The 11,863-nt window shown below is 41.5% G+C and overlaps 1 protein-coding gene across 1 annotated transcript; it reads right to left on the reverse strand.

The window, feature by feature from the left end:
* Nucleotides 1-5,135: 5,135 nt before the first annotated feature.
* Nucleotides 5,136-6,719, reverse strand: RTL3 (retrotransposon Gag like 3). The gene is given in 5 exon segments (XM_002927679.3): nt 5,136-5,535; nt 5,537-5,620; nt 5,622-5,814; nt 5,817-6,222; nt 6,390-6,719. Coding segments are annotated over 5 exon segments (1,413 nt in total).
* Nucleotides 6,720-11,863: the final 5,144 nt, after the last annotated feature.

Consider the following 11,863-nt stretch of genomic DNA (forward strand, 5'->3'; position numbering starts at 1 on the left):
ATTATTGTTCTGTTGATTGTTTTACTTTATTTAAATTTTTTCATTTGAGTTTGGTTGACACACAATGTTACATTAGTTTCAGGTGTACAATATAGTGATTCAACTTCTCTATACCTTCTGCTATGATCACCACAAGCATAGCTACCATCTGTCACCATACAATGCTATTACATTACCATTGACTATATTTCCTATGCTGTACCTTTTATTCTCATGACTTATTCATTCCATAACTGGAAGCCTGAAACAGACATTTTAGTACCATGGAGGCCCTTGGGGTCATTATTACAAACATAAGTTATTTTAATACTTTTTATTTAAATACCATTTTAAACTTTCATGGTGTTTACTTAGCATGAGCTTTTTCATCTGATGCTTTCCTTACCTTCATTGGGTAGGTAAAGCAAGTATTATTATTCTCATTTCATAAATGAAATAGGTCATACAGCCAGTAAGCCACAAACTGAGGAGTTTATCCTAATATTCTCACCCTTAATTTTCTAACCCCTATATTACTCTTTTCATTTAATATTTGATATCTAGTAATATGCTAGATATCAAAATTTATTATAGAGATTACTTTTCTTATTAAAGTTTAAACTTTAAAAAGTTAGCTAAAGAGGGAACTGTTGTCTTTGTATCTGTGCCAGTATTGCAGAATATATAATTTCAGAAAATCCTCTCCAGTTAGAATCTTTAAAATCTGAAACTAGAAAAGTCCAAATGGAAAGGCAGTTTCTTGTAATTTGTGAGCTCTTATCCATTATCAGATTGTAAAATTTTTGATGGTTGGAACATCCTGTGTATATGTGTGCATACTCCAATGTCTTGCTTATACTAGGAACTCAAAATAAATATTTGAGGAAAATTGGGCTTAATTTACTTTTAATTCTTTGCTTTTGATGATTTGAGACTATCTTCATAAAATTTAAGGAGGTAAAAAATAATAGGGGTACTTTATCATTTTCTCTGTTATTTTCTACATTGCTATCAAATTTCTACCATATAAATGAATCATATTTCTTTCCTACTTAAAAAAACTAATTTGTAAGACAAGGGGCATATTGCTTTTATGTTATAAACTTCTGATATATATGACTTTGTTACAATGAGTGTGCATTACTTTGCAGCAAGAGAGAAAAAAAGCACACCCAATCTAACACAGGAGAAAAACAAAGATTCCAATACAAGTTGGCCACGGGATAAATTTTATACACTTTACCCAGATAGATAGGTCTTTAACCTGAAATTTCCAATTTCCCTGTCAAGTTTCATCTCCCCACCAACACCCACCAGTCACCCTACACACATGTACACACATCACTACTCTCCAGTGAAACAGAACTATCTTTTCGCCATTATTTTTCCATCCAACTTGCTTTTTCGTGTGCACTTTATTCAGTCTAGAAAACCATGCCCTCCCTTTTGTTTCCAATGAGGTTCCTTCAAGACCCAGTTCCAACCACACTTTTTTAGTTCACAGCAAACTTAGTGCTTTCCTCTGTATACCAGGAGTGCTCTGTTGCACAACAGCTTCCCCTGTTAACTGTGGTCAGAGCAAGAACCATGAGTCATACATTAGACATCTTTGTACCTCTCTTCCTCTTCCTCCATGCTTTGCCTGAAACATTGAAGACATTCAGTAAATGCTTGTTAAATGAATGAATAAATAAATGCACTAACAAATTAATATATTTTTTCTAAAGTAATATAACTCATGTCTAGTGAGTAAATATTGTTAAAGCGGTTACTAAAGAGTAAAGTTTATTCAGCCTGAGAAGCAGTGTGGTGTATTGGCTAGAATTCCAGCTCTGAAATGAGACAGATTAGGGTTTGTTTTTAGCATCTACCAATTCCTAGCAGTGTGACCTTTGGCAAGTGACCTCACCTCAGCGGGTTTCACTTCTTTGATTTGTATAAAGGGGCTAATAATACTGGAATTACTTTGTCCAATGTCTGGCAAAACCCAGGTGCTTATTAAATGGTAGTTATTACTGTTACTTTCATCATCTCATACAATGTTTCAATTTAGTATGTATTTGTTACTGTCACACATTTTATTATTTGGGTTAGCTGTGTGAAAGGGGGCTGTGCAATCAGTTTAACAAAAGGAATTTTTCCAACAGATGAAATAGAAAGTTTGAGGGTTAATGGGGTGGAGACGGGTTGAGAGTAAGATCAAGGGAACTGGGGAAACACAACTACTACCCAAATGGTCCCTGCAATTTTTATTCTGAGTCCCCTCTCCCCTTTTCTTTTTTTAAATATTTTTTAAAATATTTTTTATAATATTGTGTTAGTCACCATACAGTACGTCCCTGGTTTTTGATGTAAAGTTCGATGATTCATTAGTTGTTTATAATACCCAGTGCACCATGCAATATGTGTACTGATCTTCCTAGTTCGTATGCTCCATAGATCCTCTCCCCTTTTCAGGGTTATCTCATCTAGCTCTCTGTCACCACAATCTCATTTGGCCCTTACCACTGTGTTAGGGAAACTTGCATGCTGTAGGAAAAAGGACACAGGCTCTGAAGACCAAACAGTTCTCCATCACTTACTAATGCTGTGACTTTGGGCAAGTGAGCTGACCTCCCTGGGCCTCTATTTGCTCATAGATAAAATAGGAGCAAACATACCTACTACACTGGGTTGTTCTGAGACGTAAGTGAATGTGTATAACAGCCTGATATTATAGCTGGAACATATTAGGTGATCAATGAATGGTAGGTTCCTCATCTATCTCCTAGGGTTATGATTATATATTTGATTATTTGTCTAAGAGGCAGAATCCCCTTCACGTGGCTTCAGACTCCAAAAGGAGTGTTGAAAACACAGAGGAAAACATTAGAATCTACTTTGATGATATTTTATATTTTACCTGGGGATCCCACCCCTTGATCCCCCCACCCTGTAGTTTGTGGGAATGTGTATGTGTGTGATTTAAGTCAGGACACTACCCCCTCTCAGGTCCATAAGGACATAAGTTCCTTTCATTGGCCTGGCTCTCTGTGTGTCATGCAAGCAGCATGGTTAGTAGGGTGGGGCAACCTTTGTATGTGGGAGAGGTAAAATTGGCTTCTAATGATCTGCATGTGTTGAAAGTTGATTCCTGTTACCCCATCCCTATGCACCAGCAAGAACAGATTAACAGGCATGAGCCTTAGGACAAGTGTCCCTGGTACAGGGAATAAGACCTTGTCACATTACTGGGAAAGTTGGGACACTGAGGGGTCTCATTACTTTCTTCAATGCTTTTATTTGGTTAACTTACAAAGTCCAAAAAGTTTCCTTTTAAAATTGCTCAATATTTCTGTTGCTGCTCCTTCTATTTTTGTTGGAATTTATCCTCCTCTCTTCCCTGCCATTAGCACCCGTTAGCCCTCACCTGAACCCTTTCCAAACTTTCCTCCCAATTGTCCCCAAACAGTCTTCTCAACCTTCCCTCTACCCTCCCCACTAATCCCTCCATACCTTACACAATTTCCCTCCACCACAAGCATCCCCTACTCTTTCCATTTCCACCAACCCCATCAACCACTGACCTGACTACCCCTGGAATATTCAGGATCTCACCCAAACTTTAAGCCTTTTCCAATCTCCTCTCTCCCAATTTACTTGTCCATTTCCTATTCCCTCAACTATGCCATGAAGTAATTCAAACACCAGTAGAAATTGCCAATGTTTACTGGTTTTTGAAAAATATCACTTGTAAATTTTTTTCTTTATTGAGAAAATGTTGTAATTGTTGTGATAAAGAAAATCTTGATAAAAAAAAGTCAAGTCAGTCTGACAACACTTTTTCTAAGATTTTATTGATTTGATAGAGAGAGAGGGAGAGAGAGAGAGAGAGAGCACACATACTAGCAGGGGGAGGGGCAGAGGAAGAGGGAGAAGCAGGCTCCCCACTGAGCAGGAACCCAATGTAGGGCTCAATCCCAGGACTCTGAGATCGTGACTTGTGCCTCAGGTAGATGCACAACTGACTGAGCCACCCAGGCGCCCCTCAACTACACTTTTTCAATGTTAGTTCTTAATATCTATTCTCATGCATTTTGTTAGTATATATTGTAATTAAAACAGTCCCACATTCACTCAGGGTTCAAGGTGGGGGCATGCAGAGTTGTTGATAAAAAACAACTCAGTCATTAGATTCATTGCCTGATCTGAGATCATTGCGTGATCTGAGAGGCACGGTCATTGTGCAAGTACCCTTAGTTCCTTTCCAGAGGTTCAGTGGAAGATTTTTTTTTTTTAAATATCTGTCATCTATCTACTATTTATCTTTTATCTGTCTATCATCTATCATCTATCTATCTATCATCATCATCTATTATCTATCATCTATCTATCATCTATCTATCTATCATCTATCTATATATTTATATTTATTTGAGAGAGAGAAAGAACGAGCACAGGGAAGGGGGAGGAACAGAGGGAGAGAGGACCTTAAGCAGACTCTCACTGAGCCAAGAGCCCAACATGAGCTCTATCTCAGGATTCTGAGATCATGACCTGAGCTGAAACCAAGAGTTGGGAGGCCAGATGCCCTATCAGTGGAAGAGTCTGAGAGCACCAAACGCTGATGACAGCTAAGGTAACAGAAAACAGGTTGTTAAGCTCAGTCACTAGGACACAAGATCTATTCAGCAATTATTTCATCATGACATCTTCTATTCCACTTGTGCCTGAAGCAACTGTAGTGACAATAATGGGATGGAAAGGACATAGTGCAGGTACACCACTCAATGTTTGGATTGTGTGTTTCAAGCCAGTGAATTCCAAGAATCAGAGGGTAGCATGGCACGTGAATAATGTCAACCTGGAGCTCTTCAACGTGGTTTCCAATTTTAACTTCCACAGGTGGTGTTTCCTTGGTTATGGGTCCATTAATCAGTGGATGACCATCTACCATTTCAAGCATCAGAGAAAAGATATTATTGTGGATGGGCAGATTCTCTCGAAGAACTGCAGAATGGTCAATGCTGTTTCTGTAGGATCCTGGATCCACCATTGCTTGCTCAAAGAACTGCTGTCTTCCCAGTCAGAATTCAACAATAAGACATAGGGTATGAGACATGGATATGGAAATGAGGGGGACCCATATTTGTAAATTGGCCTGCCTGGGTTCCCCCTTACTGCTGGGCCTTGATGTTTCCCACCTACTGTGCACAGTGAGGCTTGACAGAGCAACCTCTGTCAAAATGACCAGGATGACCACAGTAGAGGCACAAGTGGCCTTCACAGCAGTGAGCTTGTTCAGCTTCACTGAGATGTGGGCTATTGCTTGTGGCTTTCACAGGCTGGTTTTCAGCTAGTGAACTCTCAGGCCCTGCTCTCTCCTCAGAAGGGCTTGCTTCTTGTGGATTTGGATCAAGCTTACCACTTAGCTTCTCTTCTAGGTACTGAGTGATCAGATCAGATAGGTTGGTTGCTGCTGCGCTTGTGTGAGACCGATCATCTGGGACAGAACTGGCAAGCCCTTCCTGAAATTGGATGCAGAGAATGCTTTCATTCCAGTTTAGCTCTTGAGCAGAGATGGAAGTGGGTCACATACTGGTGGACAGGATCCTCCCATTGGCAAAGCTGACAGATGCAGTGACTGGCATCTTCCATGTTCTGGACTGTCAAGAGTATCCTGGAGCACTTCTATGAAACTTTCATATTGCTCCAACAGGGCACCTTGGATATCTAGTAAGGGCTAAAAACACATTCCTGCCTCACCTGAGAACCAGTTGCCAACAAAGCTCACCATAGCTGTTTCGGTGGGATACAGGTGTCCTCTGACTCTCATGTAACTATTCAACTGAACCCGAACTCAGAAAGCTTCTGGGCATCTCTGCTGAAGGCTAAACAGTATTCTATGGAGAAAGCTTCACCTTCTAACCCACTGGGGGACTGTGGGAACTCTGAAGCTGCTGATGTCAAAGCAGCTCTTAGGCCCTCCAGGGACTCCTGTGGTGCTGAGGACTCTAGGAACTCCTGGGCATCTAAAGGATCTGGAGGCTGGTGGGGCATTCCAGTTTCCAGAGACTCCTGGAGAGTTGGAAGCTTAAAGGGCTCCAGGTGTGTTGGGGTCTCCTGGTGTTTTATTGCCTCCTGGGTCTCCTGGGCACTTGGAAGATCCTGGTGCTCTGAATTCTGAGGCTTCTGGGGCACTGGGACATGCTGGGTATCTGGGGGCTCCTGGGCCCTCTTAACTTCTGAGAGCCTGTAGGCCTCCTATGCCAAGAGGGGCTTCTGGAGTTCCTTGACCTCTGGAAGATTTTGGGATTTTCGGGCTGCTGAGAGCTCACAGACCAGTGAAGGCACTGGTGGCTCATGGATCACTGGAAGCTCCAGGGACTCTGGGGCTGCTAGGGGTTCCAAGGGCTTCTGGTATCTTGGACCATTGGTGTTTCCTGGTTCTCCTGGGCTGCAGGGGGCTTCCAGCCTGGGAGCTCCTGGAGATCTCTGAGATTGTGGGGAACCCCAACTTCTGGGAATTCTTGGCACTCCCTGGCTTCTGGGAGATCCAGGTTTTCTAGGGGTTTCTGGGTTTCCTGGGACTCTGAGGGCTTCTGGAGTGGTTCAGCCTCCTTGGCTGCTTGGGGCATCTGGAGCTCTGGGATCTGAGCCTGTGGGGCAACATTTTCTTCCATCAGCCACTTCACTTGGGCCTGCAAAATTTTATTCTCCAATTTCAGAGCAATATGGGAGGCTGCTGAGATCTCTACCATCTTTTGAGGAAATGGGCTTGGTTTGGCAGTTTGCTACCAAGAAAGATTGGGTGATTTTTCTAAAAGCTCCATTTAGAAAAAGCCCCTTTCTAAAAGATGTCAGGCTCTGTGAATTTTCCAGGAGGTAGGGATTTGGGTCCCACCAAGGTTGATTACCAGGTCATTGGGAGCCTCTGGAGCTCAGCAAGGGATATATGAGATACACTGTAAAAAGAGTGGGATCTGAGGACCAGAAAGTGTGGAAAGCACTCATTTAAAATAAATTAGAACAAAACCTGCCTAACAATGCTGGGTTTCTTTTACTATAGGCTCATATTCATGAGCTGAATCTTATATGCTCGTTCTGAGCCCACAACATTTTAAGAACAACATCTGATCCAGACTGTGTATGTAATTTTGCTTTCTTCTTTTGAAACTTAACATTAGAAGCAATTTCTCCATATTCTTTTCTCTTTTACATAGTCTTTAATTTCTTATGTCTGCTTGCTTAATATCCCAATGTAACATTGGGATTTTAACAGCTGCTTTCAATGACTAAATCAAATGTTTGAGCAATGTGGAGATTTTAGGCTCTGTGGTGGGTCAACCCAAGAGATATTTTTGGGTGGCTGAGGTAGAAACTCTTTCTGACACCTCAGAAATTGTACCACAGAAGTAACCACACAAGATCAGCCTCAGGAGAAAATAAGCAAAAGTTGACTAAATATATATATATATATATATATATATATATATATATATGCTCAGCAGACACATGCATATTATTTATAAAATGCCTCAAAATAGTTAAGAAAATAATCTTTATAAATGTACATTACCATTCAGAGACTTAGTCCAGGAGCTCAGCTGTCTGTGTACCCATCGTTGAGGAGGAAAATGTGTAAATGGCTGTGGAGGCTTGCCTTTTCTGCACACACTGAACTCAAATAAACACACCCACTCCCAGAACACATTCCAACTTTCCTCTGTAGCATAGCTATTTAGAGTGTGGAAGAGGTTTTGTTTTGTTTTGTTTTGTTTTGCTTTTTTTTTTTACACTACCTCACAGTTTAGAGCTGCAGGGCAGGTGAGATGCTGCACTGATGTGAGGCAGCCTGATGTACTCAGTCCTTGGTTAAGTTAATAAATATTTGGCTAGGAAATTAGGAGTAATACCACTGCCCTTGTAAAAAGTTGCAAACATTTCTGAATGACCACAGTGGTTTGGGACTTTTTTTTTTTTATGTCTGTCTCATGTAACCTCCCCTTACTCCATCCACACTAGGCCATTTGTTTAATTCTCACTCAGAGTGCAGCCTGCAGTGTCTCTCAGCCTCTTCCCCATTCTATCTACTCAGTCCCTAAGGTCCCTTCCTGCAATGCTTTCTTGGGATCTTTACCATGAATAGATCTAGGCAAGGTATAATAGGTAAGATTGTGGATGAGGCCAACTTTGTTGAAGGGTACCTGTAGTAGTCTTGCAGGGACCCTGGCTTATTCTGAATGTCTTTCTCCAGGGTTCTCATTCTTCCCTGAGCCACTCTGGTGCACTAAGCCAACCCTAGGTTCTCCACCGATGGCTGGCCTCTTGAGAAATTACCTCATTCGAGATCTCACCTTCTCTTCTCATGACAAATTACAATCACATCCCGAACCTAGGCCACATAGCCATTTTAGGTAGGGCTAAGGGACAGCTATTTTTGTCTCTTTACTAGAGTGGGGCTGGGGGGTGTCTTTGGCAACTTCAAATTACACATCTAGTCAGTGTGTTCCCAAGTCTCCTTTCAAAACAATCAGTTCCAAATTAGTCAGCATACTGGATAAACCCTGGTGATGGAATATGCTCAAACCACAGCAAATTGATTGGACTAACTGAACCAGAATCCAGAGGCTTTGAAAAGAGAAGTAAAATCTTTTGCAAATCAGGTTATATTGTCTCCTTCTCTTTTAATGTTTTAGTCTTTGGAAACATACCACACATAAAAAATACCACCGTCGTCAGGGAATAATGTGTTATATTTATATGAATTTTTCAGATAACTGAAGCTTTCCCTTTGAGAATCCAAAACGCAGAGTTGAGATTTACATTACCAATTAAAAAATAAATATTTACAGCATATATTACACTTTTTTCTCAATTTTAAGTAAATGATTTTAAAAATAATTTATTCTTAATTGTTTGGAGGTCATAAGTACACAAACCAGCTCCTCAGCTGTGTTGTAATGCCGCATTGCCTTCTGAAAGCTGCTGAGAGGTATGAAGTAGCCTGTCTCCAAATTAAAAACCTTCAAATTGCTATGCTTTCCAACTACATGTAATTTCTCTCTTCTTTGTGTTTTTTCTAATCTTTTGCTATCAGGCTATCTCATAGCCCTTTACACTGTTACCTATATGCCTGTCCATACTAAATATAGATAAATTTGAAAATTAATCCTAAAATTTAGTCTAAAACTCAGTTTGTGGGAGGAGTAGGTGTCCACTTTTTCAGCTGGTCCCCTGAGTCTAGTTGGATATGTACCAGACCATCCTAAAAACCCGTGGAATTAGCCTGAGATGCAGGAAGATACATCTGGATCTCTACAAATGAACATCTCCAGCACTGAGTATTGAGGTATGAGACAGGGAGCCGTGAATCCACGCACAAAATAAACGGAAGGGGGAGGGAGCCACCGTGCTGGGGCGCCGGGAAGCAGTAGCCACCTGCACTGGAGAGCGGCTGGACTTATGGATGGGCACCCGCAAGAGAGCAGACTGAGACCATGAGCCTAGGAACACGTGCGTGACCAGACTGAAATTCGGAGCTCCAGAGTGCACACTCGAACTAGACTGAAACCGGGAGCTCGGGAGCACACGCGCGAACTGATTGAAAACCGGAGCTCTGGAGAGTGCACTAACCACACTGAAACAGAGAGCTCAGGAGCACACACAGGAACCAGGGGTGGCTGGCAGTGCTAGAAGCACAAAGGGCAGAAACATGCCAGCCCTGGAAGTGAAGGGGTTGGACACCGGCTGTGGGGTGCACAAACCAGGTCGCTGCAGGGTTTTTAGCACCAACAACAGAAACAGAGTTAAAGAGGCCAAGAGAGCTCAGTGGAGAGTGGACTGTGATCTCTCTGTTCTCAGAGAGAGGCTGGGATTCGGCCACTGCTGCTCTGACCCTCAGAAGAGGCACAGCAAACCACCAGGGAAAGCCTCCAGAGAACAAAAGCCCGGAAACACCAGCGAACATTGTGCCTATACCCATTCCCCCTCACAGGGGATGGGGAGACTCTACCCAAACTGGGCTGCCTGAATATCAGCGCAGCAGGCCTCTCTCCCCAGAAGGCAAGCTGAAAAATCAAGAAGCCCACATCCCTAAGGTCCCTATAAAACAAGTGCACACTGCCTGGGTTCTGGTCAATAATTTGGGCTCTGGGCATCCCCACAACCTCTCCTCATCAGAATGACGAGAAGGAGAAATCCCCCCAGGCACGGAAAGGACAATGAGTTTGTGGCCTCTGCCACAGAACTGACGAAAATGGATATAACCAAATTATCAGAAATGGAGTTCAAAGTAACAATGGTCAAGCTGATGTGTAGACTTGAAAAAAATATTAAAGAAAGTATTAATGAGAATATACAATCACTAAGGGTGGAAATGAGAGTGACTCAGACAGAAATTAAACATGGTATGAATTAAATGCAGTCAAAACTACATACTCTGATGGCCAGGGTAAATGAGGCAGAAGAACGAATTAGTTAATTGGAGGATGGGATTGCAGAAGAGAAAGCTAAAACAGAAACTTGGCTCAAAAAAATCCAATCTCAAAAATGTAGATTACGGAAGATTACAGACTCAGTGAAATGTCCCAATGTCAGAATCATCGGCATCTCTGAGGGGGTGGAGAAAGAGAGAGGGCTAGAAGAGATATTTGAACAAATTGTAGCTGAAAATTTCCCTAATCTATCAAAGGAAACAAGCATTCGTGTCCGAGAAGCAGAGAGGACCCCTTCCAAGGTCAAGCAAGACAAACCACACCACATTACGTCATAGTGCAATTCGCAAATAATAGATCCAAGGATACAGTATTGAAAGCGGCCAGGGTGAAGAAATTTCTCACGTACAGAGGCAAAAATATAGAATTATGGCAGACCTGTCTACACAGACCTGGAGTGAGAGGGAGGGTTGGCAGGGTATGGAGAGATAAGGACCACCCAGAATCGCCAGACACTGACCAAATTCGTAACCACGAAACCAGCCCTACAGGAGATATTAAAGGGGGTTCTATAAAAGTAAAAAGGCCCCAAGAGCGACACAGAACAGAAATTTACAATCTATAGAAACAAAGACTTTAAAGGCAACATGGCATCATTAAAATCATATCTCTCAATAATCACTCTCAATGTGAATGGCCTAAAGGCTTCCATAAAATGCCATACGGTTGTAGATTGGATAAAAAGACATGACCCATCCATTTGCTGTCTACGAGAGACTCATCTTGAACCTAAAGACACATCCAGACTGAAAGTGAAGGGATGGAAAACCATTTTTCATGCCAATGGACCACAAAAGAAAGCTGGGGTAGCAATTCTCACATCAGACAGATTGGATTTTAATCTAAAGACTGTATTTAGAGATACAGAAGGACATTATATTATTTTTAAAGGATGTATCCAACAAGTGGATATGACAATTATAAATATCTATGCCCCCAATAGGGGAGAAGCAAAATAGACAAGCCAAATCTTAACCAGAATAAAGAGATATATAGATAAAAATACATTAATAGTAGGGGATGTCAACACTCCACTATCAGAAATAGACAGATTACTTAAGCAGAAAATCACAAGGAAACAGAGCTTTGAATGCCATACTGGACCAGATGGACCTCATAGATATATACAGAATACTACACCACAGAAAAACAGAATGCTCATTCTTTTCTAATGCACATGGAACTTTCTCCAGAATAGACCATGTACTGGGTCACAAAACAGGTCTCAACTGATACCAAAAGACTAAGATTATTCCATGCATATTCTCAGACCACAGTGCTTTGAAACTGGAACTCAATCACAAGGAAAAATTTGGAAGAAACTCGAACACTTGGAAACTAAGAACCATCCTACTCAAGAATGATTGGATAAACCCGGGAATGAAAAATCAATTTAAACAGTTTATGGA

The sequence above is a fragment of the Ailuropoda melanoleuca genome, chromosome X (genome assembly GCF_002007445.2).
Source record: "Ailuropoda melanoleuca isolate Jingjing chromosome X, ASM200744v2, whole genome shotgun sequence".
NCBI classification, from domain to species: Eukaryota; Metazoa; Chordata; class Mammalia; order Carnivora; family Ursidae; genus Ailuropoda; species Ailuropoda melanoleuca.